The following is a 14,205-nucleotide window of genomic DNA, read 5'->3' as shown; positions in this document are numbered from 1 at the left end:
CACGGCAAGGAACATCTTCGCGTTCACCTACTCAAACATTGAGATGTCTAGGTATATATTGTTGATTTCAAGAAACATTCTTTCCATTTCAGCAAATGGTCTCATTTGGCACACGACTGACATAAAATCAAAGACCTTGGGTCAATAAACTCAAGCTGTTCACAAGCTCTTATGTCAAGTACCCATTGCCATGAGCTCGGGAGAACCTGTTCCTGTCTTTGGTCCTTCAGAGAGGTTTGTCTAGCTCAGGTGTACTAACGATGCCTGCCACCAGGTGGTGCGGAATGCCGTGAAACTGCAATCTGTTGGGCCAGGAAATCAAGCAATGCCTTGAGAGCAAGAGTTTTTTCTCAGACTGCAGATAATCCTATTCATGCCTTTTTGCAACAGTCTGCTGTCTCTTCTCTGTGTGGGATGAAATGAAGAAAGGACTATTCTTTCCCTGGACAGGGAAGAGTGACGCAAGCTCTCTCACACTATCGATCGATGTTTTAACAAGTCTGGCCTGGACCAATGGAGGGGCAAGCGCTGAGGTCAGTGGTCAGTGCTGCTGAATGAACAAGCTGATTTAGAAAAGGGTACATCACCATGGGAAAAACTCAAGAGTCTATCAGGATATTTTACTTATACAGTTTTCAAATGTCAGAAAAGTTCAGTATTATCTGACAACTCATAGCATGAATAACAGGAAATAGATTTTACTAATCAAGGCTTCACTTTTAAGTTTAGCTGAGGAAACAATCTTAGATATAGAGAAAATTGGACAGTACGCTGGGCACAAGCAGACACTGATTTCCGACCAACGCTCCTCCAGTGTGGCGCCAAGTAGGGTCTGAACTGGGAGATCCACCACTCCAGCTGGGCGGTGCTCCATTTCCAGCCCCTGCACGAGGCTAGTTGACGCGACAAGCCCGGATCATGAGCAGCTGCAGGAGAATGAAGACCGGAGACGTGATCAGGCCGAACCAGAGCTCTCGAGTTTGCTCCACTAGCTTCTGGCACAGCAGCATCTCAAAGACAAACTTGAGGCTAAGGACCGTGAGAACCCAGAAGAGGCGCAGTACAGCCAGTCGCTTCTCCCCGTCTTGGAAGAGGCGCACCGACACGATGGTAGTGAAGTAGGTGCTGAGCCCGTCGGCGGCGAAAAAGGGCACAAATACGTTCCACCAGGAGAGGCCCGGGGCCAAGCCGTCCACTCGCAGTGCCAAAAGCACGGAGAACACCAACAGAGCCAGGAGGTGCACAAAGATCTCAAAGGTGGCGAAGCCCAGCCATTGGACCAGCTCCCGCAGCGAGAATAACATCGCGCCTATTTAATACCGGCCGCAGTCCGGCCGACGGCGCCCCGCACCGGGCCGTGCCCGCTTCGTACACGGGCCTGGCTACCGCCTGCTGCCGCCGCTGAACACGCGAGGCAGCAAGCGGCCCAGCCCGGCCTGGACTCCGGCTGCGGCGCTCCCCGCTTCTCCAGACCCCTAATCTGGACCCGGAAAGGGATGCTAGCGAACGCCACCCGCCCCGGTCCAGACGCTATCCCCGCCCACCCACACCCCACCCACCTCGCGGTGGCGCAGCCTAAACGCGTCATTTCCTGTTGACAACGGAAGGGGGAAGTGAGGGATGTACGGTTCTGGCCGGCGTGTGCGGTAATGCAGGTTCCGCAGCTACTTGTGCTTTTCGGAAGCCAGACTGGCACAGCCCAGGATGAGGCGGAGAGACTGGGCCGCGAGGCCCGGCGCCGGCGCCTAGGTTGCCGCGTGCAGGCGCTGGACTCGTATGCGGTGGTGAGGCTCGGGTGATTCGGCAGAGACCCTCCACCGGACCCCGCGTCCTCGAAAGGAGGGCGTTTGAGTGCGGCCCTTTGGCCTCAGGCGGATTTAGGGGAAAGGGAGGCTTGGCACTAGGCTGAGGCCTGAGAAGGAGAAGGCCTGGTGGCCACTGGGAATAATTCTCCAAGCACTTGACTGTTACCCTAGATGAATGGGCGCGGGTGGGGGGCGGTGCAGGGAGGATACTGATGAGGGCTGTCCAAGACCTTACACGTACCTGTGTCTTGTCCTTGAGGCGGATCTCATTAGGGAGCCCCTGGTGGTATTTGTTTGTGCGACCACAGGCCAAGGAGACCCTCCTGACAACATGAAGGTAAGGCTGGCCTGATGTGTGCCCTCATCCTGTTTTCATTGTTGTGAGAGTCCCCAAGGTGCACAGGAAATAGTCGCCCTTTAGTGCTTGATGTCTATGAGAGGTGGCTTTGAGAGGTAGTCTTTGAATGGATCTGGGGAGAGAAATAGCTCTTAATAGCCACTCAGTAGCCTTGATCTCTATTTTTAGCCATTTTGTTTTCCCAGGCCCACTAGGAGGGTCCTGGCATAAGAATCACAAAGCCCCTACCTCCTCCAGGACTACCGTCTAACATGGTCATGGTCAGACAGGAGGAGTTCCCCTTTCCCAAAGGTCAGCGATAAGGAGGTGGGAGTCTTGAAAGGGGTAGCAACCATCAAGGGTGAACTGAAATAGAATCAGAACCAGTCTGGAGAGCTGTCCCTAGGGCCAGGGGTGATTGTTAAGAAGAGCAGTATATGTAGGACAGAGACTAATGTCAAGCACTAGAGATGCTGAAGTAGAAGGGTCAGGAGTTCAAGGCTGTCCTCACCTACATGACAAATGTCTTAAAAGTTCAAAAAGTATCAGCCACATATGCCGGCATTTAGAGTAATCTCAACATTCCAGAGGTTGAAGCTAAAAGACCCAGTCTTGCACTGACCTCAAGCAGAACCACTCCTTAAAAAACAAAGAATTTAATTTTAAATATTAGCTAATAAAGTGCCAAAGAGATGAGGGAATTGAGATCTCCCTCAGGTTTGAGATGTTGTGGTCTATGGACAGATAAGGTACCCAGCACCTCCACATAAGGGCAGAAATCAATGGTGTCTGACTCAGTCGCAACAGGAACTGGAGACCTTTGAAGAGGCTACAGACCCAAAACCACATGCAGGGGCACGGGTCCTCAGTGACTGTCTTCTGAACATGATGGCCTTGGCCTCTCTTCCCTGATCTTCTTTAAAACACATTGGAATTAGAGGAAAAGACCCAATAACTGCGTCTCTGCCTATCCCCTGCTGGTGAAACTCAGTGGGACAGGCCTGTCCTGAGGCTTTTCCATCAGCTTCCAGGTACAAATAGGTCACATTCACACAGAGGGAAAAGGAACGAATGGTCGCTGACAGGCACATAATGGAAGGACAAGACAGCAGCCACCTTAGGAAGGGGCCTGCTGAGAGCAGAGGGGCACTCCCAGAGTGGGCGTGACTACCTGATGACCAGCAGGACAGAGGACAATAGTAGGTGGCACTGGTGGCTCAGAAGCTGCCACTAAACTGGAAAGATCAGTGTAAACCCAGAGTTTGAGGGCATGAATCAGTGAGTTGACACCTTCAGAGGGACAGGCCACGCCCCATCTCCCTTTTTCACCCAGAAGACTTCAGTCACAACTGCTGACCCATCCCTTCGGCAGTGGACTGGCTGGCTCACCACTACAGTAGTCGGGAAGCGATTGGTGGGCGGTGGGAATAGGAAGAATAGTTTTATTGAATATACTGCAAGAGGACACCAGGGTGACCTAGTAACGAACTATATTACCATGGGGCATTGAGCTACAGGTTACCATTTTTGAGAAATACTTACACGGTGAAGATAAGTTTTCTTTACGTACAGGATCCTGGGATCCTGGTCTGTAATTGACATGTTGCTAAGGAGAGATGTCTAGATTGGCCAGTGTACACTTCTGGACTTTAATGGTCTTCCTTCCGCACCATCCTCTCCCTGCTGGGGCCTCAGATAGACAGAAAACCGGCCTAAGGTGGGGTCCTAACATGGTTTCCTGTGGCTACAGAACTTTTGGAGGTTCATATTCCGGAAGAGCCTGCTGTCCACCTCTCTCTGTCAGATGGACTTTGCTGTCCTAGGCCTCGGGGACTCCTCATATGCCAAGTGAGTAGGGGTGGACATGCTGGCCAGATAGGGGTAGTTCTCAAGATCAAGCAAGAAATGAGACAGGCAACAGAGCCCCAGGTGCCTATCCATGGTAGATCATGTGTCCCTGCACTGTGTTAGCTGACCAACCTTGTCCACATATAGTTCCTGGTATACACTCTAATCCTTGAAGGACTTGGCACAGAGGAGACCACAGTTGGGGTAGGAAAGGGGTGGCAGAGTACCACCATGGAATTGAGGGCACAGTGAGGCTCAGACCAGCCAGCAGTACATTACAACACATGATGAAGTTCAACTGCACCTGATCTGCCCCTGTTCCACATAGGTTCAAAACACGCTGTGAAGCCGGGCGGTGGTGGCGCACGCCTTTAATCCCAGCACTCGGGAGGCAGAGGCAGGCGGATCTCTGTGAGTTCGAGGCCAGCCTGGTCTACAAGAGCTAGTTCCAGGACAGGCTCTAAAAAAGCTGCAGAGAAACCCTGTCTCGAAAAACCAAAAAAAAAAAAAAAAAGAAAGAAAGAAAGAAAGAAAAAAAGAAAAAACACGCTGTGAAGTATCGACAACTTGAAAAGAGCTCCGAGGGGGGCGGCTCACGAGTTTCTCTTCCAGGGATTTTGTGGACTGCTGTGTCCCATTGACCAGCAGTGCTGTTCGCATCGTTCATTCCGTGGGGTGGTGATGAGGGATTTCTCCTCAAAGGTGCAACTAGATTTCTAAAAGCTAGGACAACAGCACTTTGAACACTTCCTACTTTCACAGGGCCCAGTATCATCCAGCATTGAGGGCAACTCAATCACCATAAACAGTTGTGTACATGACAGGGTTCTTAATTTAGATTTAAGTCAGTCAGTGGTAGCACACGCCTTTAATCCCAGCACTCGGGAAGCAGAGGCAGGAGGGTCTCTGAGATTAAAAGAACAGAAATGGAAGCTGGGCATGATGGCTCACTCACCTGGAATCACAGCACTCAGGCTGAGAGGATTGCCACAATCTCTAGGCCAGCCTGGGCTACAATGTGGGACCCAATCTCACTTAAACCAAAAAATAAAATCGAAAGATGGGTGGCAACATGGCCTTGCTCTGCTAGAGATTGTGCTCACTTGTAGTGTGTGGATGCACAGACCACGTGGGAGGAGATTGTGCTCACTTGTAGGATGTGGATGCACAGACCACGTGGGAGGAGATTGTGCTCACTTGCAATGTGTGGATGCACAGACCACGTGGGAGGAGATTGTGCTCACTTGCAGTGTGTGGATGCACAGACCACATGGGAGGAGATTGTGCTCACTTGCAGTATGTGGATGCACAGACCACGTGGGAGGAGATTGTGCTCAATTGCAGTATGTGGATGCACAGAACACGTAGGAGGGAGTCCAGCTGAGGATGTGGCCCCAAATGGACAAGCTGGTGCAGGGACCAGTGTGTACTTCACAGACGAAAGGAAATCCTATTACAGGAAAACATGGTTATCTGCCTCTTCCCCGATCTCCAGTGGTAACTGGAGCCCTGACCAAAGGAAGTGCAGGGCCTTGGTCACTTCAGAAAAGGGTTGATAAGATGAGACTGTCCTCCATATGGCACCTTCTTGAGATCAGGGACCTACCATTTACTGTCCTTGTTGCTCCAACCTCATTCCCTGTATATTGAAGCCCCCTCCCTCCTAGGATGAGGCCAGTGTGCACTGCTGAGGGAGTAACCCTTGAGGGAAGCCTGCAGTATTTACCCTGCCCAGGAGGTCAGCTGAACTACCTCCCTCACTGTGGGTTACCCCAGTCCACCTTGCTGTCTCCGCAGGTTCAACTTTGTGGCCAAGAAGCTACATCGTAGGCTGCTGCAGCTAGGAGGCAGTGCCCTTCTGCCCCCATGTCTGGGTGATGACCAGCATGAGCTGGGGTAAGTGGTAGTTGCAGTGGCCGCTCCATCTTGGCTCTGGCCAGCAGAGGCCAATGCTTGTGCTTTCTCCTAGGCCTGATGCTGCCATTGACCCCTGGCTGGGAGACCTTTGGAAGAAGATAATGAGTCTGTACCCAGTGCCTCTTGACTTTCCTGAGATCCCTCTTGGAGTCCCGTGAGTCTGAACCTTGGTGTATGAGTGCCAAGGGACTTTGAGCTGGTTAGCAAAAAAAAAAAAAAAAAAAAAAAAAAACCCTCAAGGTATGGTTGAGTGGTCCTGCACACCTGATATTTCTTTCCACTTTCCCCACAGCTTGCCCTCCAAGTTCATCTTCCAGTTTCTTCAGGAGGTTCCCAGCGTAGGGACTGAGGGGCTAAAGCTAGCCAGCTCAGACCCTCAGAGACCCCCATCAGAGTTACAGCCCTTTCTGGCACCTGTGATCACCAACCAGAGGGTCACTGGCCCCCAACATTTCCAGGATGTTCGGCTGATTGAGTTTGACATTACAGACTCAAGTATTAGGTGAGGGGCAAAAGCCCTCAGGCAGTTCGGCGGGGTGCCCATGTGTTCCTGGGAAGCTGATGTGGTCAGGAAAAGGCAGTGGGTAGAGGTTCAGAAGGGTCAACCAAAGCCAAGGACTAGGAGGCCCAGTGGCTCGGAAATTCTACACACTCCCTTTCTTCCCCTTCAGTCTCCTTAGTCCCTCCATCCTCCCCCACATCCTCCCCTTCCCCTCAGCCCCTTGGTCCTTCCCACATCATTCCCACGTATCTGGTGGCTTTTCCATGTAGTTACGCTGCTGGCGATGTTGTATCAATTATGCCCTCTAACTCGGAGACCCACACCCAGCAGTTCTGCCGGTTGCTGGGCTTGGACCCCAAGCAGTTTTTCATGCTCACGCCACGGGAGCCAGGTGAGTATGGCAGATACACCACCTCTTGAGGCCCAAGGCACCACCTGCCGTCCCTGCCCACCAAGTCTCCATGCTATTTCTGCAGGCGTCCCTCACCCCCCAGGGCTGCCTCGGCCCTGCACAGTGTCGCATCTTGTGTCACGGTATTTGGACATTGCCAGCGTGCCCCGCCGTTCCTTCTTTGAGCTCTTGGCTTGTCTTTCTCCACATGGGCTGGAGCGGGAGAAGCTGCTAGAATTCAGCTCCGCCAGAGGTCAGGAAGAGCTCTGGGAGTACTGTAATCGGCCCCGCAGGACCATCTTGGAGGTGGGCTCGTGGGCAGTGGCGGGTATGGGATCTCGGCCCTGGCACGCCGCCGCCATTCTAAACCTCCCTCTGTCCAGGTGCTGTGTGACTTTCCACACACGGCAGCTGCCATTCCTCCAGACTACCTTTTGGACCTTATCCCTCGGATCCGCCCACGGGCCTTCTCCATTGCCTCTTCCCTGCTGGTGAGGGACTCAGTAGACTGGCCATGGGAAAGCTGGGATGGGGCAGGGTGTTTGCAGACAGGTTGCCTTCTGAACAGGGACAGTTTCTCTACCAGGGACTGTCTCTGGGTGGGGTTGGTAGCAGACAGGAACGGTTTAACAGGGCAGGGCCTTCCCTGTGCCCCCTAGGCTCATCCCGGGAGGCTACAGATCCTTGTGGCTGTGGTACAGTACCAGACTCGCCTCAAGGAACCCCGCCGTGGCCTCTGCTCCTCCTGGCTAGCATCCCTGAATCCTGAACAAGGTGATCTCTGTTTCTGGGAGTGGGAGAGATCACAGCCTCAAGCTCCTACCTTCCCCTGTACCTCCTGCCGCAGGGGCTCAAGCCCCACCAGTGAGCACCTCAGCCTTGTCTCTTGACCTCCTTTATGCCTTCTCCATTCTGCAACAGGACCTGTCCAGGTACCTCTGTGGGTGCGGCCTGGGAGCCTCGTGTTCCCAGAGACACCAGACACACCCATTATCATGGTAGGGCCTGGAACTGGTGTGGCGCCCTTTCGAGCAGCCATTCAAGAGCGAGTGGCCCACAGCCAAACTGGTGAGTATAGGAGTCCCAGGGCAGTGTGACCACTGAGACTGGTCTGGCTGAGTCCCTGTATCCAGACAGGGGGCCACCCTATGTACCCCAGGAAACTTCTTGTTCTTTGGCTGCCGCAAGCGGGACCAGGACTTCTACTGGCAGACTGAGTGGCAAGAGCTAGAGAAGAAAGGCTGCCTGACCCTGGTTACAGCCTTCTCCCGGGAGCAGGTGAGTGTACTCGAGTTAGATGGGGCAGGAGTTAGGGTGGCTGGGACTCAGCCTGTGACACCTGCAGGAGCAGAAGGTGTACGTGCAGCATCGGCTCCGAGAGCTGGGGCCCCTTGTCTGGGAGCTGCTGGATCGCCACGGTGCCCACTTCTACCTAGCAGGGTGAGCCAACTTGGGGGTGCAGAGGAGCGGACCAGCCTTCAGAGGTGGGGGTGGGGCCACAGGATCACTGAGCTTTCTGAGCCTACCTCTCCAGCAATGCTAAGTATATGCCTGCGGATGTTGCGGAAGCCCTGACATCCATTTTTCAAGAAGAAGGACAACTCTCCAGCACAGACGCGGCTGCCTACCTTGCCAGGCTCCAGCAGACACTGCGTTTCCAGACTGAGACCTGGGCCTGAGGAGCCACTTGCTAGCTCACAGCCACACCAACAGCTGCACTGGAGAGCCTACTGGAGTCTAGAGGGCCCATTGTCACCTCCTGTCCTCTGATCCCAGAACACTTGTGAGACCTTGGTGTAGCTTTTTGACTCCAGCTGACTAGCAGGGCACTCCCTGAATACAGTCAAACTCTGGAACCCAGTGTCCCACCCTAACTTCCCCCAGCCCCAGTGCAATGTACACTCCCGGTTTCCTCTCTGTCCCCTTCACTGTGCCCCACATCTGCATTATGGTTTGTACCACAGGGGCTGCTAAGGCCTCCAGGAGGCAGGGAGTCCTGTGAGGGCTGCACTGCCCCTCTGCCCTGGTGCTATTTCCATTCATTCCACAGCACCTGTGGGACTCAGGCTCAGGTGAGAGGCCCCAGAGGCTGATTCTCCTGAGCATTGAGAATGAGCAAGTCAGTCTGTCTCAGGCCCTTAAACATCTTGAGTAAACTGCCTGGGTAGCTACTCACTTCTGTTTTTTTGCGTCTCCTAGATTTGGGGGTAGTGGGTGGGACTGGATTATCTGCATCTGCTAGTGGTAGCCAAGACCATTCCAGGCCATGTGTGAGGCTGCGTGCATGTATGTCCTTGTCAGGTACCTATGCTCGGATCACACTGCACTCGGATGTCTGATGTCTAAGTTCCTGTTGGTCTCCCCTTTGTACTTAGAGGGCAGGTCTTGGCTCTGTCTGACCTTAAATCTTAACAGTTCAGCCAAGTTCATGCCCTTCTTTGATGGCCAGAGTTATTGGAAAGTCCCAGCCCAGTGCTGGAACACACTATCTAGAAGAATGGGCAGGTGGAAGGGGTGTGATAGGAGTTGTCCCGCCCATGGGCAGGGCCTCTACCCCTGGAAAGAGAAACCCTGTTGGAGGAGTCAGACAGGTCCGAGGGCAGCTGGGAGCTGAGGAACCTCTGTTTTGTCTGACCACTGCTGGAACAGAGACCAGGCCTGGCCAATACCACTCTTAAGCCTGAAATACCAGGAGCTGACGACGCAGGACCCAAGTGAAGTTTACTTCCAGTAGGATCAGCAAGCCCAAAGGTGTATCTGGAGGTCAGTGCTCTGGTGACCTGCTTGGCTCCTGAGGGCCACACTAACCTTTACATTTCCAACAATCCCTGCTGTCACCCTGGAGTCCCAATCTTCCCATCCTGCTTTCTGTTCTGGTGGTTCTACCCTGGGGCCTAATGACACCAGCGCTACACCTGCCAGTTCACCTTGTACTTCTTTGACTCCTGACCTCCTGGACCCACTGCGCCAGCTACCAGCAGATGAAGAGGATAATCTCAGACCCCCCCAGGATGCCAGGGCTCCAGACAGTAAGCCTGAACTGGGGGCCCTGTCAACTGTGGAGGAGCAGGAAGAGTGTGAGGGACAGGCAGAGGAGGAATGCCCCATCTGCACTGAGCCTTACGGGTCTGATGAGCAGCACCAGGCCTTGCTGAACTGTGGTCACAGCCTATGTGTGGGCTGCCTGCACCAGCTGTTAGGCATGACCCCCAGAGCTGACCTGGGCCGCGTATGCTGTCCACTGTGTCGTCAGAAGACACCCATGCTAGAGTGGGAGATCTGTCAGCTGCAGGAGGAACTGCTTCGAGCTGATGGACCCCAGCATCCAGTGCCCATTGCATCCACCACACCCCTGCACCCTGGCCCTGGGCCCTGGGGATCCTTGGAGCACCGCTACCGCCTGCGTTTTCTGGCAGGGCCCGTGGGAGGCCGGAGCTGCCTCCCCTTCCTTCCCTGCCCTCCCAGCCTAAGTACCTGGCTGTGGACACTGCGGGAACGTGGCCCCTGTGCCCGTCGCCTATCACTGCTGAGCCTGCTGGCATTAGAACTACTGGGGCTGGTGCTCATCTTCATGCCGCTCATGTTACTAGGAGTGTTCTTCATGCTCCTAGACCGTTCCAGCCGCTGAGCAGAGCCCAGGGTGTTGGCCAAGCTTTGAAGCCCATGCTCGGATTCTGGTCATTAGCAAAGACTTGCTATCACAATCCCAAGACTGGGCCAGCCAGAGTGCTTACACACCCCTGCAGCCCAGATACTGGCTAAAGCCAAGGACACTAAGCCAAGGACAGCCTCTGAAGGAGATTGGCCTAACAGGAAGGGCTGTGACTAGAGTCCCATGTAAGACCATGTCCTTACCATGGACAAACACTTGACTGGCCAGAGGCAATGGCTGGATCCTAACACCGACTTCTGAGGTCCATCTGGTGAGGGTGGGCGCAAATGTGAACTTAGGTCTAGCAGAATTCTGTTGCTAGGAGAAGGCAAGGGCTGCAGGGACCCTCTCCCCTGTCCACACAGGTTGGTGTGTGCCCCTGAAGGCCACAGTAGCTAGCAGGAGAGGCCTACCCATCCTTCAAAAGCTCCTCAACCAACCTAAGATACCCTCACCAGACAGGGTATCCCAGAGCAGCTGCGATCAATATTGGTTGTGTACTGCAAGGGCCAAGGTTCAACCCAGACCCTGAAACCAGCAAATGCCTAAGGTCCAGCTCTGTTTGTGGTTGACTATACAATTGATGTCGCTGGACTAGGAGCCCTCCCTTGGGCAATGAAGACTGGGTTATTGGTGACACAGTGTAAGGTGGGCTGTCTGTCTATATCCAGCATGAGAGTGGCTCTCAATAAACAGCTGCTACTGATACCATTGTACCACAGCCATCATTATTCCATCTCCGCCATCCAGGCAGCTCATACTCTTCAGTGGTACCTAATCCAGTCACAGGCAGACAGACAGACCAGTGCCATACAAGAGAGCCAGGATCTTAGCCCATGCTGTCCAAAGGCCATTTCTACATATCCTTGGCCAGAGGAAAGGTACTTTTTAGAGGGTGGGGTGGCTATCTCACTGTGTAACCAATGCTGACCTCAATCCTGCCCTGGTTTCCAGAGTGCTGGATTATCAGTGAGCATCCACACACAGCTGAAGGTTCTGTCTGCCTAGCTGGGCCACAGCCTCACGTGCCACACACCAGCAGCCCTCTGCACCAGTATGTTCACAGCTAGTCCCAGACCTCCCGAGCAGCAGACTCTGCCCAGCTTGGCCTTCAACAAGTAGAGCAGGCCAAACCGAATGAAGACGGGTCGCCTTCTGGCAGTTCCTAGTTAGACTGGGCTATGGCCCTGGGAACCTACTCAAGGCCCAGGCCAGGGCCTAGCCCACAGGAGTAAGCTTCAATCAGTGAACCAGTGCAAACTTTGGCAAAGAGTTTTAATGGCAAAGTTGGCTGCAGCGACAATGCCACGCAGGGTAGGGCCAGAAGCCACAGTGGGCAAGAAAGGGTCAGCGGGAAACAGGGCAGGGCCAGTTCCCTGAAGAAGCGGCGAGCAAGGGCCTGCAGGCAGTGGTGGGCAGGCGGACACTACATGATGGAACAGGCTGATAGTGGGTTCCGCACATGGCAGGTGCATGCAGCCCCACAGTACTGCCGGAAGGTCTGGTAGCAGCTGCCTTCGGATTCACCCCCCCACTGGCCACCGGATGGGGCCGTCAGGGCTTCAGGTGGCAAGCGGCTCAGGATGGAAGTATTGACAGCCAGTGCGGCCAGGCCATAGTCAGTGAAGAGCACAGTCTCACGGTGGCAGGTGGGACACGAGATAAACTTGTACTTAGGGCAAGACTCGTAAAGAATCTGCAGGCACTGCTCACACACAGAGTGCAGGCAAGACAGCACGCGGGGCCGCCGCTGAGTGACGTTGTATGTGTGCCCACAGGTGGGGCATTCCAGGGGCTCACCTGCTATCACTGGCCCGGATGATGAAGGTGCAGAGGCTGTTGGGCCAGGTCGAATCACATATTGATTTACAATGACCTCATCCACTGGTGCCACCCGGGGGAAGCCCAATTCAGAACTGCCCTTGCGGGGCCGCCTTGGCAAGGGTGGAGTGTGGGGTGCTCCTTCCAAGGTAGGCATGTCCCCCCCACATGCCTGGTTGACAATGATCTCTGTGTCTGAGGGCCAAGCACGCTTGGGTGCCAGAGTGGGAGTGGGCCTGGGTGCAGGTGGGAAGCAGGGGGTGGCCGCCGGGAGCTCAGGGAACTTTTCAGGGTGGACAATCTTCATGGCCTCCATTTTGAGGATGACATGGGGGCCTTTCAGGCAGGACATGAGGAGGCCCGGCCATCCACTGCCCACCTCGGGCCCAGGGTCAGCTGGCATCCGGCTCTCTACAGTCAGACCGGACGTTGGCACAGGTGGGGGCGTTGGGTGGGGCCGTGGGGGAAGAGAAGGGGCTGCATCCTGGTCCTGCCAGGCCTGGTGAGGCCCCCGGTTACTCCGTGGACTGCAAGGGGCAGCGGGTGACAGGTTGGGGGGCAGGGCCCCCCCCAGTGGCCACAATGGCTTATCTGGTTCAGTCCGAAGAGGAGGAGGAAGAGGAGGGGGAGGGGGAAGCAGGCGGGGGCAAGGGGGTACAGGAGGCTGTCTTGGGCTGTGGGGTTCACGCAGGGGCTCACCCAGGGTCTCTGTCTGCTGAGGCTGGCAAGGGGGCGTGGAGGGGCCTCCTCCTGCAGCAGAGGTCAGCAGTCCCTGGGCCGGGACATCTGGGCAGGCAGGGGCTAGGTGGGCCCCATGGCTCCAGGACAGGGCGCCCAGGGAAGGCAGCTAGCCTGATCCCTGGCTGCCGGAGGACCTGGGCTGCAGGCTCCGCGGCAACAGCAATGGAGAGGCCTGCACCAGGCCCGAGCTGCGGGTGAGAGACAGCGTGAGGGCAGCACGGGGCCAACCTCACTTTCGCCCTCACCCCCACCCTGCACAAAGGACAGGGTGCCCGACCTCTGACCCTGACCTTATCCGTGGGATCCAAGTCTTCACGGAATTCTGAACCCAACCCCCTCCCCAGTATGCCCTCCGAGGCCAGATTCACTGTCCGGAGGACTGACCCTATAAGAGAAGGAAGGAATGATGCATCTGACCCCCGCCCCTCCCCCCCCGCTCACCTGCCCCAGCCTGGCGTTCCCCGGCTGCGCCGCCGCAGCAGCAGAGGTTGTCTCAAAGGCAGGCCTGGATGCGGCGCTCGCACCTTGGCTCTCTGGCTCTAGCGGCTCCGATAGCTCCCGCGGCTCCAGCGGCGACTTCGGGCGATGGCGGGCGAAAGCGGCACCCAGGGGCGCGAGCACTGGTGCTGGACACAAGGCTCGGCGCGGCGGCGGCGACAGCGGCGACGACGGCAGCGGCAGGTGCGTGCGGAGCGTGGCGCGTTCTGCGGCGGAGGCGCGGGGACCGCAGTGCGCGCGGCGCCCGCCCGCGCCCGCAGCGCCACCCCCCGTCTGGGGACCCGCGCGGGGTCCACGGGGCGGGGCCAGTCTCCTAGCCGCCCCTCGATCCACTCCTGGCCTGGCGTCTGCTCCCAGGGTCGACCTCCCAGCTAGCTACAGGCGGGTCGGGATCCCCGTGTCGCCAACATTCCCTTTTTCCCCCTTGGCTGCCCCTCCGCCTTTTGTAAGGGAAACCTTTGCTTTTTAGTTCCTTACATTTTGAGCCTCACAATACCCGAGCAGGGGTCCCAGCGTTCCAACAGTGTCTTGTCTACCTTTCGAGCTTTGAAGGGGCAGGGTCTTTTCACGCCAAACCCCGACACACCCCCTGTGTGAACGCCGGGAGTTTTCCAACTCATTGACATAGCCACACTGAACCCAGGGCTCATCAACTCAAAGACGGCGATATGACAGCAAAAGGGATAAGAGGTT

At 55.6% G+C, this 14,205-nt stretch overlaps 3 protein-coding genes across 8 annotated transcripts; 1 reads left to right on the top strand and 2 right to left on the bottom strand.

The window, feature by feature from the left end:
• Nucleotides 1-38: 38 nt before the first annotated feature.
• On the bottom strand, nucleotides 39-1,524 carry Tmem203 (transmembrane protein 203). Its single transcript, XM_038337224.1, has one exon. It carries the CDS (start codon nucleotides 1,302-1,304, stop codon nucleotides 894-896), a length of 411 nt encoding a protein of 136 aa, XP_038193152.1. The 5' UTR covers nucleotides 1,305-1,524; the 3' UTR covers nucleotides 39-893.
• Nucleotides 1,525-1,612: 88 nt separating this feature from the next.
• Ndor1 (NADPH dependent diflavin oxidoreductase 1) lies at nucleotides 1,613-8,971 on the top strand. Of its 6 annotated transcripts, none has more exons than XM_038337627.1 (14): nucleotides 1,613-1,784; nucleotides 2,065-2,142; nucleotides 3,893-3,990; nucleotides 5,788-5,886; nucleotides 5,960-6,061; nucleotides 6,200-6,409; nucleotides 6,679-6,800; nucleotides 6,886-7,106; nucleotides 7,184-7,291; nucleotides 7,460-7,574; nucleotides 7,722-7,868; nucleotides 7,960-8,078; nucleotides 8,152-8,240; nucleotides 8,335-8,971. In XM_038337627.1, exons 1-14 carry the CDS (start codon nucleotides 1,650-1,652, stop codon nucleotides 8,477-8,479), a joined length of 1,788 nt encoding a protein of 595 aa, XP_038193555.1. In that variant the 5' UTR covers nucleotides 1,613-1,649; the 3' UTR covers nucleotides 8,480-8,971. The 6 variants fall into 6 exon arrangements, 4 of the variants coding, with proteins under 4 accessions (XP_038193555.1, XP_038193554.1, XP_038193553.1 ...); XM_038337626.1 differs by having other exon boundaries at nucleotides 8,146-8,240; XR_005286263.1 differs by lacking the exon at nucleotides 8,335-8,971 and having other exon boundaries at nucleotides 7,989-8,078.
• A 2,739-nt stretch (nucleotides 8,972-11,710) lies between these two features.
• Rnf208 (ring finger protein 208) lies at nucleotides 11,711-12,676 on the bottom strand. The gene has a single exon (XM_038338192.1). It carries the CDS (start codon nucleotides 12,674-12,676, stop codon nucleotides 11,879-11,881), a length of 798 nt encoding a protein of 265 aa, XP_038194120.1. The 3' UTR covers nucleotides 11,711-11,878.
• Nucleotides 12,677-14,205: the final 1,529 nt, after the last annotated feature.

The sequence above is a fragment of the Arvicola amphibius genome, chromosome 7 (genome assembly GCF_903992535.2).
Source record: "Arvicola amphibius chromosome 7, mArvAmp1.2, whole genome shotgun sequence".
NCBI classification, from domain to species: domain Eukaryota; kingdom Metazoa; phylum Chordata; class Mammalia; order Rodentia; family Cricetidae; genus Arvicola; species Arvicola amphibius.
Note: the sequence above shows the minus strand (reverse complement) of the source record. Positions and strands in the feature narration are given on the sequence as shown.